Source organism: Chelonia mydas, chromosome 1 (assembly GCF_015237465.2).
Source record: "Chelonia mydas isolate rCheMyd1 chromosome 1, rCheMyd1.pri.v2, whole genome shotgun sequence".
NCBI lineage: Eukaryota > Metazoa > Chordata > Testudines > Cheloniidae > Chelonia > Chelonia mydas.
In genome coordinates this window covers 248626241-248646074 of record NC_057849.1, presented here as the reverse complement: position 1 = coordinate 248646074, position 19834 = coordinate 248626241, and the positions used below count along the sequence as shown (strand labels likewise).

General features: G+C 42.3%; 1 protein-coding gene across 1 annotated transcript in view; it reads left to right on the top strand.

Annotated features, from left to right (window-relative positions):
• The window catches only part of PAH (phenylalanine hydroxylase), a 68038-nt gene extending 48347 nt beyond the window's left edge, over positions 1 to 19691 (top strand). Inside the window, exons 6-13 of the mRNA XM_037879691.2 lie at positions 100 to 296; positions 824 to 959; positions 3552 to 3621; positions 8601 to 8657; positions 10202 to 10297; positions 11939 to 12072; positions 15444 to 15559; positions 16234 to 19691. Coding sequence (XP_037735619.1) covers positions 100 to 296; positions 824 to 959; positions 3552 to 3621; positions 8601 to 8657; positions 10202 to 10297; positions 11939 to 12072; positions 15444 to 15559; positions 16234 to 16277 — 850 coding nt within the window. The 3' untranslated portion in view covers positions 16278 to 19691. The remainder of the gene's footprint in view (positions 1 to 99; positions 297 to 823; positions 960 to 3551; positions 3622 to 8600; positions 8658 to 10201; positions 10298 to 11938; positions 12073 to 15443; positions 15560 to 16233) is intronic.
• Positions 19692 to 19834: the final 143 nt, after the last annotated feature.

Genomic DNA, 19834 nt, shown 5'->3' with positions numbered 1-19834 from the left:
GTACAAGCACAGATGTCGGTGACACAACACACTTCTTTATATTGCTGGTTTAAGGTGTATCCATTTCACTGTGGATTAAAAATGCTCTTTGCTTTACAGTGGGCAGCCTATTCCTAAAGTGACTTACACAGAGGAAGAAAAGAAAACGTGGGGCATAGTCTTCAGGGAGCTGAAGACTCTCTATCCAACTCACGCTTGCTATGAACACAACCACGTGTTTCCGCTACTGGAAAAATACTGTGGCTACCAGGAGGATAATATTCCACAACTTGAAGATGTTTCAAGATTCTTGCAAAGTATGTTTGTGTTAAAATAGCCCAATAGGGAAGAAGGATGGTCCAGCTGTTAGGGTGTTAGCCTGAGACTTGAGAGCCCTAGGTTAAATTTCCTGCTCTGCCACAGACTTTGTGTGACCTTAGGAAAATCACTTAGTTACTCTCTGCCTCATGGCCTCTCCTGTGAAATAGAATCATAGAATCATAGAATATCAGGGTTGAAAGGGACCTCAGGAGGTCATCTAGTCCAACCCCCTGCTCAAAGCAGGACCATATAGGAATAATAGAATAGGGATAAAAGAACTCCTCTACCTTACAGGCATGTGTCGAGGATGAATATATTAAAGACTCTGAGGCACAGAGATACTGTGATGACGGTGTCCATGTAAGTTCCTTAGGCAGGTAGGGAGTTCTCCACTATTTGGTACCCAAGCTTATAATTAAGAGAGAAAACTGATGCAAAGCTCTGTCCAGTTCCCAGGACCCAAAGGAGAGGCATAAACTAAGTCCAATAGACTTTTTTAAATGGACCCTTTTTCTCCCTAAAGCCTGCACTGGATTCCGCTTACGCCCTGTGGCTGGCCTGCTGTCTTCTCGGGATTTCCTGGCTGGTTTGGCATTTAGAGTGTTTCACTCTACACAGTACATCCGCCATGGATCTAAACCAATGTACACACCAGAACCGTAAGTACTTTGGCACACAAGGTAGACAGGGCTGCATAAGCTGCAGAGGTTAACTATGCAGTTGGGTTAGTAAATAATAACTGCAGTTAATACTATTGTTAATAATTAAGGCCCTACCAAATTCACAGTCCATTTTGGTCAATTTCACGGTCATAGGATTTTAAAAATCATAAGTGTCATGGTTGCAGCTATTTAAATCTGAAACTCCACAGTGTTGTAATTGTAGGGGTCCTGATCCTAAAAGGAGTTGTGGGAGGGTCTTAAGGTTATTGTAGGGGGGGTTGCGGTACTGCTGCCCTCACTTCTGCACTGCTGCTGGCGGTGCCTCTGCCTTCAGAGTTGGGCGCCTGGCCAACAACCACTGCTCTCCAGCCACCCAGCTCTGAAGGCAGCGCAAAAGTCAGGGTGGCAAAACCGTGACCCCTGCAACTCCCTTTTGGGCCAGGACCCCCAGTCTGAGAAACGCTGGTCTCCCCTATGAAATCTGTATAGTATAGGGTAAAAGCACACAAAAGACCAGATTTCACGGCCCGTGACGCGTTTTTCATGGCCATGAATTTGGTAGGGCCCTATTAATAATATACCATCCTCATGGCAAAGCCTGACCCTGTGCCATATTGAGGTATCCACATTATATTGTTGCTCCCAGCTGAACATTTTAGAAGGGATTTCTAGTCTCCTTAGCGAGAGAGTGTAGCTCTGTCTCTGCAAGCTGTCCCCTCCTCTGCTAGCCCTTCTTGAACTGAACAGCGTCACTAACTGACTATCAGAGATCTCTTATTCTTCCTTCTTGCCACATTTACGTTCCTTTATGCCTTTCTCGCCTCCTTTCATCTCCATCTTTAATTCTCTCTCTCTCTCTCCATTTTTCCTTTGGTCTTGCTAACTCTACCTTGTGTTTATTTTCTTTCTCTTTTTCCTTAAAAAAAACTGTTTTTTTTTCTGTTTCTCCTTTCCCCTTTATTTCTTTACTTCCTACTCCTCTCTTCACTTCCTCCTTCCCTCCATTTTTTCCTCACCTCATTCTTCTTTCTTCCCTCTCTCGTTTCTTCTCAGTCTAGGTTAAATTTGTCTCCTTCCCTTGCACAAAACCAGAGTTAAACCATTTTGTGCAGTGGGTGTTATCCTCCCACACAACCCCACCTGCAAATTGAAGGCAACTTCACAGTTCCTCAAGAGCCATTACTCCAGTCCCGGTTCTGCAATAGTGGATGTGAACCCTGTTCTCCCCTTTCACAGGGGCTTGGGGCCAGTGACGCCTCATAACTGCAGACCCACTGGCCACCTCCCTGTCCCTAGCCTGCATTACTCCACTTCCCTCCATGATGATCTCTGTGGAGCCCTGCTCTGCTGTGCACAACTTACCGTGTTCCCCTGCATGTCCATTCTGTAGCTGCCCACCCTCTGCACAACAGAGTTGTATAGAGAGTCTTCCACAGCCCCTGTGCTGCCTGGAGAATCTCCTCCTCCTCCCTCTTTCCTTCTTCCTTCCTATTCTACTTTTCTCTCCCACCCAATCCTTTCTGCCAGGGATATGGCAAAGCTGCACACCCCCTCACCACTTCCTCTCTGCCTTTCCAACTACCAGCAACCCCTAGTCCCGCTCTCCCTGAAACACATGCTCTGGCCATCTGGGAGCTTTAAGCACAAGAATTGCAGCTTTGGCAAACCGCCACATGTGTAGGAGTGTGAAGGGAAGTCTGCCAGCGGGAGGCTGCAGCAGCGCAAGAAGTGAGTGGCACAGGTCAAAGCGGGCTTGGCCAGGCAGATTCCAAAGTGCATCCCCTCAACAGCCCGATCAGCTTGCTTCCTGTGAGGCCACATGATAAACTAAGGCTGCCCCCTACTTCCATGGCTGAAAAGTCCATGTGAGGGTAAGAACTCCAACACAGCATCTCCTCCTGCAGGGAGAATCCCCTCTGGGCTGCAGGGGCCCAGGGTGGTGCAGGAAGGTATAGTTTACACCTACAGGTGTTGGCTTCAGTAAACTTGGCCCAGGAATTCAAAGAGAGTTATGTTCATCCTGTGCAAAGGGCTGGCACAAAGCCTCTGCACTTATTTTGTGGGATTTAAGTGGTGCATAGGTCTTGAGCTGCTTCTCTGTGCAGGGCTGAATATACAAGGTATATTTTACTTACGGCCAAGATTTGCTTTACTTTTCCCTTCGTCAGCTGTTAGCAGTGATTATTGTTAAAAAAATGAAAAGGGAGAACGGTCAAGTGGCTAGGGCATAGCCTAGGATTTGGGAGATATGCTCCCAATTCCCTGCTTTGCCACAAAGTGCCTGTGTGACCTTGGGCAAATCACTTAGTTTCCCCAGGCCTTAGCGCCTCTTCTGTGAAATATGGGAAATAGTACTTCCCTTCCTCACAGGGCTGTTGTGAGCATAAATTTGTTATAAATTGTGAGAGACCCAGATAGCACAGTAGTGTGGGCTCCAGAAGTACCTGAGATAGAAATTCCTTTCCCTCTGGATCTTGGGCATTTCTCTCTAATATGATTTCTTCTCTGTACACATGGACAGACTCTGACACTAGTATGTCTATACTTTTTTTTTAAATAAAGTTAATTCATACAGCTTATTTTCTCTAGTGATGTTTGCCATGAGCTCCTAGGACATGTACCTCTGTTTGCTGACATTAGCTTTGCTCAATTTTCCCAGGTAAGTGCATACATTACTCTATCATTGTAACTTACGATGCCAGAAACTGGATAATTCAGAAAATTAGTAAAGGGTTACGGAGCTTTCAACTTCTAGCTTATTGTTTCAAATCTAGTTGAGGTCAGGTGAGTCAGTTTCCCATGTAAAAAGAAGTATTTATTATCTGTCTGCTGTTCAGCAATTTATGTGAAAAGGTCTAGTTCTTTATGGACAGGTAAACATAATATTAATTGGCAGCTGCATTGGTAGATTCAACAAAGTTGCTAAGAACTGAATGGGCATAGAAAATGCACTCCCCTGTCTCCTAGAAGTGATCCCTTCAGTCAGAGTTGAAGCACATAGGCCTATCTGTTATGCAAAGTATGTAATGTGATTTAAAATTTTGCTTTACATACATTTAAGTAGGACCTGTTTTATTTATTGTTTAAAAAATTAGACTTAGTTCACGCAAAAAACCCTAGTGTATACAAAATATAGATTTCATTGTTGTGTAGTTTTGGTTTTTGAATCCATATCCCTTGTAACAGGCTGATAGTGTTTGCCTAACACCCTCTTAGCAGGTGTTAATCCTGCTTAGAAAGGGTTAAATGGTATCTGAGTCAGATGACTTGTTACCCCACTCTGATATACAGGAGTTGGAGTGACTTGGGCGTCAGAGTAGCTGAGGTGAGGTAAGATTGGAACCCTCAGAGCCGTCAAACCTGGTGGAGAAAATTTGAGCTGCTACTTTGTATTGTATGAAGAAAAGGAGTACTTGTGGCACCTTAGAGACTAACCAGTTTATTTGAGCATGAGCTTTCGTGAGCTACAGCTCACTTCATCGGATGCATAGCATATCGTGGAAACTGCAGAAGACATTATATACACACAGAGACCATGAAACAAAACTTCCTCCCACCCCACTCCCCCGCTGGCAACAGCTTATCTAAAGTGATCATCAAGTGGAGCCATTTCCAGCACAAATCCAGGTTTTCTCACCCTTTCCCCCCCCACACACACACACATACAAACTCACTCTCCTGCTGGCAACAGCCCATCCCCCTTTGAAACCCCTCTTTATAATGCGCATGATAATCAAGGTGGGTCACCTCCAGCACTAGCGTCACCTTCAGCCCCCAACTAAAACCCCTCCAACGCATTATTAAGGATCTACAACCTATCCTGAAGGATGACCCAACACTCTCACAAATCCTGGGAGAAAGGCCAGTCCTTGCCTACAGACAGCCCCCCAACCTGAAGCGAATACTCACCAACAACCACATACCACACAACAGAACCACTAGCCCAGGAACCTATCCTTGCAACAAAGCCCGTTGCCAACTGTGCCCACATATCTATTCAGGGGACACCATCACAGGGCCTAACAACATCAGCCACACTATCAGAGGCTCGTTCACCTGCACATCCACCAATGTGATATATGCCATCATGTGCCAGCAATGCCCCTCTGCCATGTACATTGGTCAAACTGGACAGTCTCTACGTAAAAGAATAAATGGACACAAATCAGATGTCAAGAATTATAACATTCATAAACCAGTCGGAGAACACTTCAATCTCTCCAGTCACGCAATCACAGACATGAGGGTCGCTATCTTAAAGCAAAAAAACTTCAAATCCAGACTCCAGCGAGAAACTGCTGAATTGGAATTCATTTGCAAATTGGATACTATTAATTTGGGCTTGAATAGAGACTGGGAGTGGCTAAGTCATTATGCTAGGTAGCCTGTCTCCCCTTGTTTTTTTCCTGCAAACCCCCCCCCAAGACGTTCTGGTTAAACTTGGATTATTGCTGTGCACATTGTAAGATGAGCTGTTGCCAGCAGGAGAATGAGTTTGTGTGTGTGGTTTTTGGAGGGGGGGGTGTGGGGGGGGGTGAGAAAACCTGGATTAGTGCTGGAGGTGACCCACCTTGATTATCATGCGCATTATAAAGAGGGGTTTCAAAGGGGGATGGGCTGTTGCCAGCAGGAGAGTGAGTTTGTGTGTGTGGGGGGGGGGGGGGAAAGGGTGAGAAAACCTGGATTTGTGCTGGAAATGGCTCCACTTGATGATCACTTTAGATAAGCTGTTGCCAGCGGGGGAGTGGGGTGGGAGGAAGTTTTGTTTCATGGTCTCTGTGTGTATATAATGTCTTCTGCAGTTTCCACGATATGCTATGCATCCGATGAAGTGAGCTGTAGCTCACGAAAGCTCATGCTCAAATAAACTGGTTAGTCTCTAAGGTGCCACAAGTACTCCTTTTCTTTTTACGAATACAGACTAACACGGCTGTTACTCTGAAACCTTTGTATTGTATGTTGTTAATTTTTAATTTGTCTGTTAATCGCACCAAACCTCAGGAAGGGACTGAGCTTTTGGCTATATCTTCACTGCAACAAGGGGTGTGTTTGTACATCAAGATAGCTAAGTCAGTGTAAATCCTAGCTGAAACAAGGCACAGCTAGTCTTTACCTTGGTGTAGTAAGTGGAGGTCAACCCTGTTACCCCTAAGTCCCCCAACCCCCACATGTGCACACACCCCCACAGCCCTGGAGTTACCTTGACTAGCTACATCGAGGCAAAAGCAGCCTCTGCCTTGTCTCCTGCTAGGATTTTACATCAAGATAGCCCTCTTTTTTTGCAGTGAGGACATAGCCTTTGACTCTGCAGCATGCAGTCTGTGTTTTAGAGCAAGTTAGCTATACACATTCTTGAGTTGGGCTTGTATTTTTTTCTGCACTTTGAGTATTTTATACCCATGTGGATATCTCTGTGGTTCAAACTCATAGTTTGCTCCTGAGATAAGAGTAGGTTCTTTTCACACTGTGTCCCTAGCATCTGGAACCATTTCATATGAGCTTATGGGGAAGCACTTTTTAGGTGACAAATCTGTGGAACTGTCCCAGATTGAGGAGTCATTAGAGGAGATTCTGGAACAAATTGATAAACTAAACAGTAATAAGTCACCAGGACCAGATGGTATTCACCGAAGAGTTCTGAAGGAACTCAAATATGAAGTTGCAGAACTACTAACTGTAGTTTGTGACCTATCATTTAAATCAGCTTCTGTACCAAATGACTGGAGGATAGCTAATGTGACGCCAATTTTTAAAAAGGGCTCCAGAGGTGACCCTGACAATTACAGGCCAGTAAGGCTGACTTTAGTACCGGGCAAACTGGTTGAAACTATAGTAAAGAACAACATTGTCAGACAGCTGGATGAACATAATTTGTTGTGGAAAAGTCAGTATAGTTTTTGTAAAGGGAAATCATGCCTCACCAATCTACTAGAATTCTTTGAGGGGGTCAACAAGCAAGTGGACAAAGGAGATCTAGTGGATATAGTGTATTTAGATTTCCAGAAAGCCTTTGACAAGGTCCCTCACTGAAGGCTCTTAAGCAAAATAAGCAGTCATGAGATAAGAGGGAAGGTCCTCTCATGGATTGGTAACTGGTTAAAAGATAGGAAAGAAAGGGTAGGAATAAATGGTCAGTTTTCAGAATGGAGAGAGATAAATAGTGGTATCCCCCAGGGCTCTGTTCTGGGCCCAGTCCTATTTAGCATATTCATAAGTGATCTGGAAAAAGGGGTAAACAGTGAGGTGGCAAAATTTGCAGATGATACAAAACTACTCAAGATAGTTAAGTCCCAGGCAGACTGCAAAGAGCTACAAAATGATCTGTCAAAACTGGGTGACTGGGCAACAAAATGGCAGATGAAATTCAATGTTGATAAATGCAAAGTAACGCACATTGGAAAACATAATCCCAGCTATACATATGAAATGATGGGGTCTACATTAGCTGTTACTACTCAAGAAAGAGATCTGGGAGTCATGGTGGATAGTTCTCTGAAAACATCCACACAATGTGCAGTGGCAGTCAAAAAAGTGAACAGAATATTGGGCATCGTTAAGAAAGGGATAGATAGTAAGACAGAAAATATCATATTGCTTCTATATAAATCCATGGTACGCCCACATCTTGAATACTGCGTGCAGATGTGGTTGCCCCATCTCAAAAGAGATATATTGGAATTGGAAAAGGTTCAGAAAAGGGCAACAAAAATGATTAGGGGTATGGAATGGCTGCCGTATAAGGAGAGATTAATAAGACTGGGACTTTTCAGCTTGGAAAAGAGATGACAAAGGGGGGATATGATAGATGTCTATAAAATCATGACGGGCATGGGGAAAGTAGATAAGGAAGTGTTATTTACTCCTTCTCATAACACAAGAACTAGGGGCCACCAAATGAAATTAATAGGCAGCAGGTTTAAAACAAACAAAAGGAATTCTTTTTTCACACAACGCAAAGTCAACCTGTGGAACTTCTTGCCAGAGGATGTTGTGAAGGCCAAGTCTATAACAGGTTTCAAAAAAGAACTAGATAAGAGGATGGGTCCATCAATGGCTATTAGCCAGGATGGGCAGGGATGGTGTCCCTAGGCTCTGTTTGCCAAAAGCTGGGAATGGGCGACAGGGGATGAATCACTTCATGATTACCTGTTCTGTTCATTCTCTCTGGGGCACCTGGCATTGGCCACTGTCAGAAGACAGGATACTGGGCTAGATGGACCTTTGGTCTGTCACAGTATGGCCGTTCTTATGTTCTTATGTTCACTTTCCACCAGGGTCCACCAGAACAATGATAAATATTTAAAGTATCTGCTTTGTGGTTGACTTATCATCTTTTTATTGTAAGGTTCTGCTGGTTGCTTACTATTGGCCTGATCCAAAGCCTATTGAAGTCAGTGGAAATGGGCTACATGCCAGGTCCAATGGGTCACACCATGCAAATGAAATTTAGACAGAGACCCTCATTAACTTCCATGGGGACTTCTGGTTAACAATTGCTGGTGCACTAGGGTAAGGTGCTCTGTTAACATTTGTGTGTGGTGGTGCTAGATGGTAATTAAAAAGTGAACAATGAAATAAGCCATATTAGAAGCAATGTTTGCACTAAACAGCTTGAAGAACAATGATTTATTATTGCAGGAAATTGGACTTGCATCCTTGGGAGCGCCGGATGAATACATTGAGAAACTTGCTACGGTAATTTCATACATTAGGATGGGATTTTGCAAAGCTCTCAGGCCCAGATCTTCAGAAGTTCTTTAGGCACCTGATTCCCATGGATTTCAACGGGTGAAGTGCCTCAATACCTTTTGAAGATATGGGGTGGAGGGCTGGCCTAATTCTGCTTCCACTGAAGTCAGTGGTGGAATTCCCACTGACTTTAATGGAAGCAAAATTAGGCCAATGATAAGCACTTTGGAAAATCCCACCGGTAAACACTTGCCTTAATGGATAATAAGAATGCTTATCCTATCAGAGCCTTATTGACTTGACAGTTGTGATTAAACAAGAAGAGCCAGAGTATAGTTGCTCTAGCTGGACCCTTTCTGGTAAGGAGATACTGCAGTTACTTCATTTCTCCTGCAAATGTGCAGGAGGAGACAGCTTTGACAGCTGTTCTACTGGCCAAGGACTCTGCTCTTCCACCCTATAGTACAAATAACTCCCTCTGATGTCAATGGGAGTTACTCATACCCTACTGTGGGAGAGCTGAGACCCAGAGCTCTATGAACTCCAGCTGAAAGTCAAGCTGTGTTCTTTCTAGCTCAAGCAGCATAAGTAGGTTTGGCAGAATTCCACTTTTATTTGTTTCTTTTATAAATTTGACTGCTAATATTGATATTGATTTTTAAGCATTTTAAACATTTAAATTTTCACAGTTGCGCAAAATTTTGTTTTTTAAACTTTTTCATTTTTTGTCTATTTAAATTTTCACAGATGTGGGAAATAATGGGGGGGACAATTATTTAATGACTGTAGTAGACATTAAGATTGAAAAATGCAAAGTGTTAACATCACATATCAAAATATACAAAGTAAATATTCTTAAATCAAACTCTAATAAGTTCTCAGGCAGCATTTTTCTTACTCCACCGATCTGTAAATTTCAATTGTTATCTTTGGAAATATTTTTTCTTTGCCTTGTGCATGTACAGTGAAATTGATGTTTACCAACATTTACTGATAAAAATCTGCTCCTTCCAAGCCGAACCATAAGCAATTGTCAGGGTTCTGCTAACAATTTAGTCTCTTTTGCTCTCCCCTGTCTCTGTAATATCTTGGTGCCCTACGTGTGAAACAGGAAACAATTTGTTTCACTAAGGGAACAAAACTCAACATCTGTCAATGATTGACAATCCATATTACAATCCATTTCTCTCTCTGGCTCTGTTCTGCCAACAAATATAAAGGCTGTAAAAAATAACTTATTCTGTCAGGAAAGTAAGCATATCTGGATACACAGATGGCTATTTGGATGGCTTAAGTAGGACGTAAGTGAAACGTAGACCTAATGCTGACCCTCTTCAAAGGGGTGAATTTCACTGAAAGAGAGCAGATCTGTTCAGTAAAAATGAACCATTTTAAAACAGTCTTTATTTAAAAACTTTATCTATGTAGCTATGGTTTAAATACTAACTTTATCTAGCAAATGTAAGTTCCAAATACTTAAAAATCAGTGCCACATGGTCAGATAGTGTTTGCTTAGAGAATCATCTATTTCTGTCTAATATTCATGTTAGGTCTATTGGTTTACGGTGGAATTTGGACTCTGTAAAGAAGGTGATGCAATAAAGGCCTATGGTGCTGGGCTGCTGTCTTCATTTGGCGAGTTGCAGGTTTGTTCCCAATAACGTCATAATAGCTACATGATTCATGGGTTTTTTTGATGACGTGTTTCTTATGTAAATGTTACTGTATCTTCACCTAGTGCTGTGCATCCAGATTGAATTAAATAGAGTACTATAATTCAATACAGCCAAATGTGAAGCCATACATCTAGAGAGAAAGAACGCAGGCCATACTTATAGGGTGGAGGACTGGGAAATGACTCTGAAAAAGACTTGGGGGTCATGGTGGACAATCAGCTGAACATGAGCTCCCAGTGTGATGCTGTGGACGAAAAGGCTAAAGCAATGCTTGGAGTCTTGAATAGGAGTAAGGAGGTTATATTACCTCTGTGTTAGGCACTGGTGCAACTGTTACTGAAATGCTGTATTCAGTTCAATTAAAGAAGGAAGTCAATAAATTGGAGAGGATTCAGAGAAGAGTTATGAGAATGATTAAAGTATTGTAAAACATGCTTTATAGCAGAGGGTCTCAAAGTGGGGGACAGGATCCCCAGGGGGGCATGGAGAAATGTCTGGGAGTGCAGCAGGGTCCGGGCCACCCCACATGGGAGGGAGTACCACTCAGCCCCTCCCCACCCCCAGCTCTCCTCTGGTCCCACCCCCAGCCACATCCCTGGCTCCCGGCTCTGCGCTTGGCCCCATCCCCAACCTTGCTGTGGTTGTGCTCCCAGCCCCGTGCCAGCCCCCAGTGTGAGCTGCTGGCCCTGGCTCCATTCCCGGTCTGGGGCCAAGGCTGGGGGCAAGGCTGGGAGTAGAGCTGCACCTAGCCATGGGCCTGGCTGCCAGCCCCCACTGCAGCCAGTCTGTGGCTCTACTCCCACTACCTCCAGCAGCCTCGACCCCTGTCCGTGGCCCCACTCCCAGCCCCAGACCCATCCCCAGCAGCAGCCCCAGCCTCGGTTCCCTTACCCCATCCGTGTGTCCTCCCTCCTGGAGCCGCTGCCCCGCTCCCTGCCCTGGGGCAGGTGCAGACAGGGGTAAAGGTCGACATGACTCTCAAAAGTTTGGGGACCACAGCTTTATAGTGATAGACTCAAGAAACTCAATCTATTTAGCTTATCAAAGAGACAGTTAAGGGGTGAGTTGACAGTCTTTAAGTATTTATGGGGAGAACAAATATTTGATAGTGGGCTGTTCAATCTAGCAGAGAAAGGTGTAACATGAACCAATGCCTGGAAATTGAAGTTAGACAAATTGAGACTGGAATAAGGCACAGAACTGAACAGTGAAGGTAGTTAACCATTGGAACAACTCACCAAGGATAGTGATGGATTCACCATCATTAGGAATTAGTATATCAAGATTGGATGTTTTTGCTAAAAAATCGGCTCTAATTCAAACAGATTTGGGGAAGTTCCATGGTCTGTGTTAAACAGGAGGGCTGGCCTTAGAATCTATGAATCTGTTGTATTGCATAGAAGTCATATTTCGTAAATGGATCATTATCTTCATTTAGGGCCTGTTCCGCCTCACTTTGAACTCAATGGTCAAATTCCTTTTGACTTCAATGGGAGGAAGAGCAGGTCCTGGATAACTGAACGTGTGCATATCTAAGTAACATTGTCCTCCTTCGTTATTCAAACAAAACCACTTTTTAATGGAAAGAAATCTCTCACTCTTTCCATACAGTACTGTTTATCAGATAAACCTGAAATTCAATCCCTTAACCTGGAGAAGACTGCAGTCCAGAAATACCCAGTCACTGAGTTCCAGCCTGTTTACTATGTTGCTGAAAGTTTTAAAAATGCCAAGGAAAAAGTAAGGTAAAATAATCATTTCTCCATTATAGGCAATATCTTACACACACACATACCTCCCTGAGGCCTTTGTGGACCCTGCAGCTGAGGAGCATGTTCTCTGAAGTCTTGAAGTTTAAGACTTCTGGTCTGGCTTTTAAAAGCTTCTTTCAGCTTTTGCTCTGCATAAGAGGACTGTTTGCATGTGTTCTGTAGTCAGCTTGATAGCCCTGAAGGCTGAAGTCTTCAGTTTTTCTCAGAAGAGTGTGACGTAGGCAGTGATGCTACTCTACCAATCACATCCTGGGAAAATCCCTTCTAGGGATGAGAGAATAGTTCAGTCTCAATGCCCAGTCAAGCCTTGGCTTCTTGTAGTTGAGGCTAACAACAAAATCCCTGGGCCATGTTCTCCTTTCACAACAACTATTCTTTTCTGGTTCTGCTCAGTAGCTTCATCTGCTGCTCAAATCTTTTCCCCTTTTATTCAACAATGGAAACCCTTAATAATAAAAATAACTATTATTGTTTATTATTTATCTTACGCCTCACGTATATATTTCAAACTTGGGCTTTACACCGAAATAAGATAATTGCCTATTTCCTTCATGGGACTGTGTCACATCTGGGGTACAATCCAGACCAGAGAGAGATTGTGTCACTGCCTGCCCTGTAACCATGGGTGCCTTACAATACTTTACTGTTGTAGTTTCAAAACTAGGCCACTTACAAACAGCCTGCCAGCATGAAGGTCTCACCCAGAGTGTGTGTATGCATAGCTACAGCCTTGATCCAACACCTCTGACCCCAGCAACCTGTCAGCAACACCCCAGTCACACTCTGGCTTCCGCCAGTCTGGGTTACTACTTTCAGGGTGACCCCAACACACTCCCAGTTCCAAATTTCCCCAAAAGCATGTATTCTGCACTGTCCAGCCCTCTCCTGGACAGTTCAGATATTAAAGGTCCATTGCCCCTGTAGAGAGTCAGTATTCAACAGTTTGCTACTTTAACTGGAGTTACCAAACAGTTCAATTTAAACACAGCACTGAATTGGTTCAGATTAAAAATAAAACAAGTTTATTAACAAAACAAGATAGGATTTTAAGTGAATTCAAGTATCAGTTACTATGGTTAGAAGAGAAATAAAAATAAAACTCTTTCTTAGTAGCTAAAACTTAACAAGCTACACTTCGTTCAAAGTAAAATCCTCACACACATTCCCAGCAATATGGATGACCAAAATCTCAGGTCGGGATCTCCCCTCAATGTCAATGGTCTGGTTCTTTTGTCATCTTAGGTGAGAAAGAGAGAGATACCTTGGGGTTTTCTGCCCCTTTCTTTCATAGTCCAGTTAACCTTTGAAGTGGATTCTTCCGAGGGTTACTCCTCAAGGCAAAGTTTATTCAAACAGTAAAAAAGGTGACATTAAGTCTGGTGGTGAAGGAGGCTCCATGTGCTTTCTTCTCAAACGTGTTTGCTGAAATGCTAATTTACTTTGTTGCCTGCCATCTCCTCTTCCTGCTGTGTTGAGGACCTTATTTAATACTTATATGTATTACTGAGCTAAACACACATTTCTTTTATTCAGTATACTTCTGCATGGGCAGAGCTGTGTGTTTTTGAACATGTGCCAATAATATTATACAGGGGAATTTCATAACTTTACATATCATGTTGCTACATGCCTTTCACCATGATATTATTGATCAGTGAGTTCTTAGTTTTCAAATGATACCTCACAAGACATATTTTGTACAAAAATAATTAGAACAGTGTGAATACAAGGGAGACTGTGGTCACAGACTGCCTTTGTTTTTTTAGTCACCATTCTGTGTCTGAGCTAAGGTTTCCTACTTCTAGTGAAGCCCTTGGGCCTCTTACTGAGATCTGGAAGGAATATTCTTTTTCCTAGAATGTTGACACTTGCCCAGAAGGACCTGGACTGATACCACCAACCTTTGTCTTATAGACCACTGACTAGCCATCACACAATAATACGTTTAGGCCACGGTTCTGTGCAGAGCTCCACATGAACACGGGGGGCAACCCATAAAGACTTCGGGTGGGATTGTGGCTTCAGTCACTACTAACATGGCCTGAATTCAATCTGGAGTTTCTTCTTCTTTTGTATGGCTTGGATAGGTAGCAATGACTACAAATTTATATCTAGATTTGATTGCCAACACATTGCCACAGCAATGAGCTGGTGAATGTCCTTCAGACCCCCCGGGGACATTCAGCTATGACATGCTCCATTGTTTGTGCCTGTTTACCACAGCCGCATGCAGGTGTTTGCCTCTGGAGTTGGGTTGCCTGGACATTGTGGAAGCCACGGCCCAAGGAGTGGAGCTGGCCACCTGGAAAGGATAGAGGAAAACACCTATGCCCAGAAATACGCATGGCTGAACATAATCATCAACAAATTTTATGTCAATATTCAACTATGAGCCATAACTGTGTGCATTTGTGGGGGGTGGGAATGAAGGACTTTATTTATAGAATAAATTTGATAGAATAAATTAACACAGGAGTTGCTGCTGTAGAATTTGGTCCAGCTTTACCACAGAGTACATGAGGCCCTTGGTCTTGGTAGCCTATTACCTAGCCCTTGAGTCTCCCACTCTTTGTCTCTCAAACTTTTTGAAGTAACAGAGCTGTAGGTGACTTGAGAAGCACAGCCATTTTCCAAGGCAAGTTATTAATCTGGTATAACTTCAGTGAGAGAGCTTTGGCAAATGACAGGTGTTCTGCCACAATTATTGGACCAGATCTTCAGCTCCAGTATATAAGTGCCAGACCAAGAGGCTGTAAAGCAACCCTAATCCCGCAACTGAGGACTCCCCTGGCAAGGCTGAGAAAAAAGTGTGGCCAGAATGAAACTGCGCTTCAGTGATCTCTGACCGGCTTTCCAGCACCTTGGAGGCTGCTACCAGCTATCAGAAGTTAGACAAGCTCTGAGATTGCTCTAATGCATGTCAAGGTCTGCAACCCCAAGGACTGCAAAAGTGGATCAGGGAATCACATTCTACATTAGTAATAGGAAAATGGGGATTTAAAGTCTGGGAAATGCTGACACCTGCTCACTGGGTTAAATCAGCAGCAGCCAGTATTACTCCTATAATAGTATGGTAAATACTGCATAATGGGGTCTGTATGAAAAAATGAAGGGTGGTTAATAAATGACACACCTATAGGAAAGCCTCCCAGGTCAGCCTCAAGGATATTGCTAAAGCATTGGAGAATACTGTTACTGCCTAGTCACGGAGTAGGTCTTTACTTACTTTACCACATTGGCTTCCCTATCCTTCACATCAATAAAAGCTCCTCCCAACTCAAAGGAGCAGGTTACTTAAAAAGAAACAGTTGTTTTCATAAAAGTGTTTGTCTTTTCTCCTTCAGGAGATTTGCTTCAACAATCCCTCGACCTTTCTCGGTTCGCTACAATCCATACACCCAGAGAATTGAAGTCTTGGACAATGCAAAGCAGTTGAAGAATTTAGCTGAGTCCATCAGCAGTAAGCAATTGCAGTTTTGTTATATTAGATTCCTCAAAAGCTAGGACTTGAATGGGGAGAAGTGTTTTTCTCCTGTCTCCATTAAAGACCTGATTCTCACTCCAGTGGGAATTTGATCGGGTCCTAAATATTTCCTTTATGGTGTATAAAAACTGCTTCCTAATTTCACCCGTCCCCCAAAGAGGTTTGCCCACTTTATTGTTTGCTTTTTATATTGGAAATATCACATCTTGATGTTATTCCTTTTGCTGGAGGGCTTTGGCAAAGTTTGGAGGACTGGTTGGTGATAACACAGGAGGATGAAACCAGAGTTGTGGCTCTCTCTGCCCCCAGTGAGGAAAAGGGGATATTCACAGCCTTAGACCATTTGGATTTTCTTTCGTCATTCCAGGATGAGCAGTTCTTTCCAATTGACTGGCTGGACTGCTCAGAGCCAGCATCCCTGATCTTACACAGCATCTATGGCTGATAAAACTCCAGATATAAGGCTGATCCTGCTGTCTGTACTCATACAAAACATCCATTTAAGTTAATGTGCCCAGTCTATCACCCGCCTCTTTGGTCTCATTCTTTCAGGGAATGAAAATATGGCTGTGCTGTAGTTCCACTGAAATGTATAGAACAGGCTGTAAGACTAACAGGACAAACACTGATTTTCGCTATTTCATGTGCAGGTGAGATGGGAACTCTTTGCAGTGCCCTCAAGAAGATACAATGAAGGTTTTCTCAGAGTCCTCTCTTCCAAGAGCAACTTGCTGAAGTGACTATATGCAAATGCCAATAATATTCTAGCTATTTCACATTATCACTCTATTGAATGTGTGAATGTTTATGATATATATATATATACACACACACACACACACATACACATATATATTACTTAATATAGCTTAGCAAGAAAAGGGGCTTCTGTGGGTGACTCTGTGCTCTCTTTGGTTGCATATCATAATTCTGTTTAAAATTCACCCCAGCCCTGGGTGACTGTCCATGGCCTGCACATCTTTTCTGTCTGAATCCTGGAAGCTGGCAGAAGAGGGAATCCTTCGCCATTCACCAGCCTGCGGAGTTACTGCAGCCCTGGTACTGTAGTGCCCCCATGTCCCAGTGACAACGTGGCAATGACTAGCAGCAGATTCACCCACCCTGCCATATCCCTCCTACGCTCCCATCTGCGCCAGCCTGAAGCCATGCCAGGTTCCCCTGGAGAGCTAAGCTCTGTATCCCTAGCTAGTACACAGGCTCTACATGTCCTCACAAACCCTGTCCCCTACATAGCAAATCTGCACCTCTTCCACTACACACTGGGCACTCTGCACGGAGAAGAGGCCACAGTTTGCCACCTTAACATGGGGCTTAAGTAGTACCTTGTGTGGGTTCTCTGCACTGGGGTGAATTTTGCTGTAAAAGTTTTTGTTCTGCAAAAGTGACTTCAAATTTAGTCAAAGAGTAGATGCTCTGATGTTACTAGTGGAGACTGTGTTTTCAGTATGTTTCTGACTCATTAGTGAAGATTTCTCCTTCAGTGTTAAAATATTGTGTTCACACCATGTGCAATGTGTTCCCACAGCTCATAGTCCAGGGACTAAATTTGCTAGGTCACAGATTGGACATTTGAACCATCCTGAGCTAAGCAGAGCAAATCAGTGTTTCTCATTAACAACTTTCCCATACACAAGTTTCAACATGTGATGAGAGGTTCTAAAGCTACTGTGGGCTTTACATTTTATGGACTTTTAAATCAGTTTTGTAATATCTATTCTTGCACCACTTTTATATTTACTTCTCAAAAAGCAATGGATCTTTCATTCAAACATTGTCCTTTAAGGAGATCCAAACTACAACTACCTCTATTATATTTATAGAGTATAATAACATTAATCTAATCTAAGGATACCAGCTGGGACCTTTTTGAACAGAAGTATATTTATACAAAATGGCATCATTTTGGTGCTTTGAAGTATGCCTTTTTTATTACTGGGTCTTTTATTGTGTGGTAATGTCTGTGCAAACCTTTAATCCCTGGCACTTATTTCAAAAGTGAAAGTAGCCCATGTTCCTTCTCTTCTAGTATAGTGATACCGCTAAGGTGATTGTGTTCACAAAAGGATGATTCCATCACAAGTTTGAAGTCTTTCAAAATAATCTCCTGCTGGATTTCAAATCTTCTTGTGACTGCTGCTATGAATAACAGTAAAGCAGCATCCATGGTGCTGTTGGGAACACAGGATACATGGTTTCCTTTATACTTAAGTGGAATTATTAAAGAACTTTCACATTTAGGGTCTGATTCTGTCTCATTTACACAGGTGTAGTCTGGAATGACTCCAGTTAAGTCAATGGAATTACACTGGTGTCAAACTACTGTTAAGTGAGGTGAGAGCACTAGCCCCCTTGGGATTTTAGAAATGGATGAAACAAAAAGCAACTAGATTTTCTTACTAAAAAAATAAGCTTATGCATTTATTTTTAAATATTTTAAGTTAGTTGCATTTAGAATACTATTTTTAGTGAATAGCTCAAGAAAGAAATTAAAATTTGTAAAAAATCTTTTAATTTCTCTTCTGTCTGGTAAACATATCATTCTGCTTTGTAAACTAAATAAATGTAAATGTTTAGTAAGCCAGTATTAAAACAAATAGTTACATATATATATAGTACTTTTAAGTGGTGTGTTGGAAAGACTAAATTAAACAAAAATACTCAATAGTATTTTACACTTCTGCAGCATCATTCATGCAAGAACATCAAAATGCTTTAAAAACATTAACTAAGAAGTCTCAGATCCATGAAGTATTACCTGTATTTTACAATCAGGGAAACCGAGGCATAGAAGGTTACTTGGCATGTCCAGGATCTGGTATCGAGCCTGAGATAAACATTCCGGCTCTGTCGATTTAGGCTTTTATAGTGTTCCCATCATAGTGCTATCCAAGTACTTAGGATACTCAACTATGACTAAACTTCTGACCCCCAGTCCCATGCTATAACCTCTTCCTCCATGCTTCTTCCTTCAGTGCTTCTTGTAGAATAAGCTAAAATATCCATGGTGCCTTCATTCCTGACTAAGGTGATCAAAAAGTTGCGGTGAAACAGCTCTTGCAGTATCTAGTTGCCTCAGATCTCCTTGACCTTTTTCAGCTTGGGTACCAACCTGGTTACGAAACAGAGTCCACCTTAGTTGCATTGACAGAAGGTCAGCTGCCCATGCTGATACTATTAGTCTTGGTAGCTGCCTTTAATAGAGTTGATCATGAGGGTGTTTATTATTGTAAAGATGGGGAAATAGAGTGGGAGGGAGACTTGAGATTTTACCTTGCTTTCTGTTGATGGTTTAATCTTAAAGTATACTGCTGCACTTAGCATATACTGTATTTTTAAGTTATGTCAAAGGTGTATAGGTAGAAGACCTGGTTAGCATTTAAATGAATCTAAATGAATAATAGTAATACCATATAAATCCATTATTAACAAAGCCTCAACAATAAATACAATGTAAAAGCCACTGTATGAAAAGGATTTCTGCTGAAATTAGTTAGTTGGTTTTTGTTGATTTGTTTGTTTTCCCTAAAAGTGCCAATAGCTAATACGATTGGTGTGGCTTTTCATTCTTCCGTAAACCCAGATTCTTCTAAGCATATAGGCCATTATGGCTCCATAAAGTAACACTAATAATGAGTTGCATGGGCACATCAAGTAGTGACAAGATGCCATATATAGTGCATTGTGATATTCTATATTTTGAAGCATTTACTTTTCATCTTCAGTATGGGGGGATGTAATTATACATCTTCGTTGAGTAGCATCTCTTTAGCAGGTTTGCTGTCTGCACAAATGCACAGCTGAGCTAACACTTACTTTGGTGCCTCACTGCATGCAAACCATTTAACTTCCTTACCATTTACTTTCATTACATTGCATATATTCACTGTTACTATTTATGTCAACAGATTATCATGTTCTTGCAGAGCTAAATAAATACAGTGTGTAGTACATATTAAGTGTATATTTCAGCAGTACTGGGCAATGTAGTGATTGAGACACTGATCCTTGTATATGTCTTAAAAGCAATAGGTAACAGTTTTGTTTTGTTGTATGCAAATAAAATTGCTAACAATAAAACCCATTAACCAGATGGGATTTGTGTAACCTGGTTTACTACTATGGAGACATGCTAGCCATTCCATAGCCAAGGCTATGCCACAACTTTCCATTAAACCAACAGGACCTTCCTGTCTTTAATATGTGCCCTTTAAAATATAAAGCATGGGCATA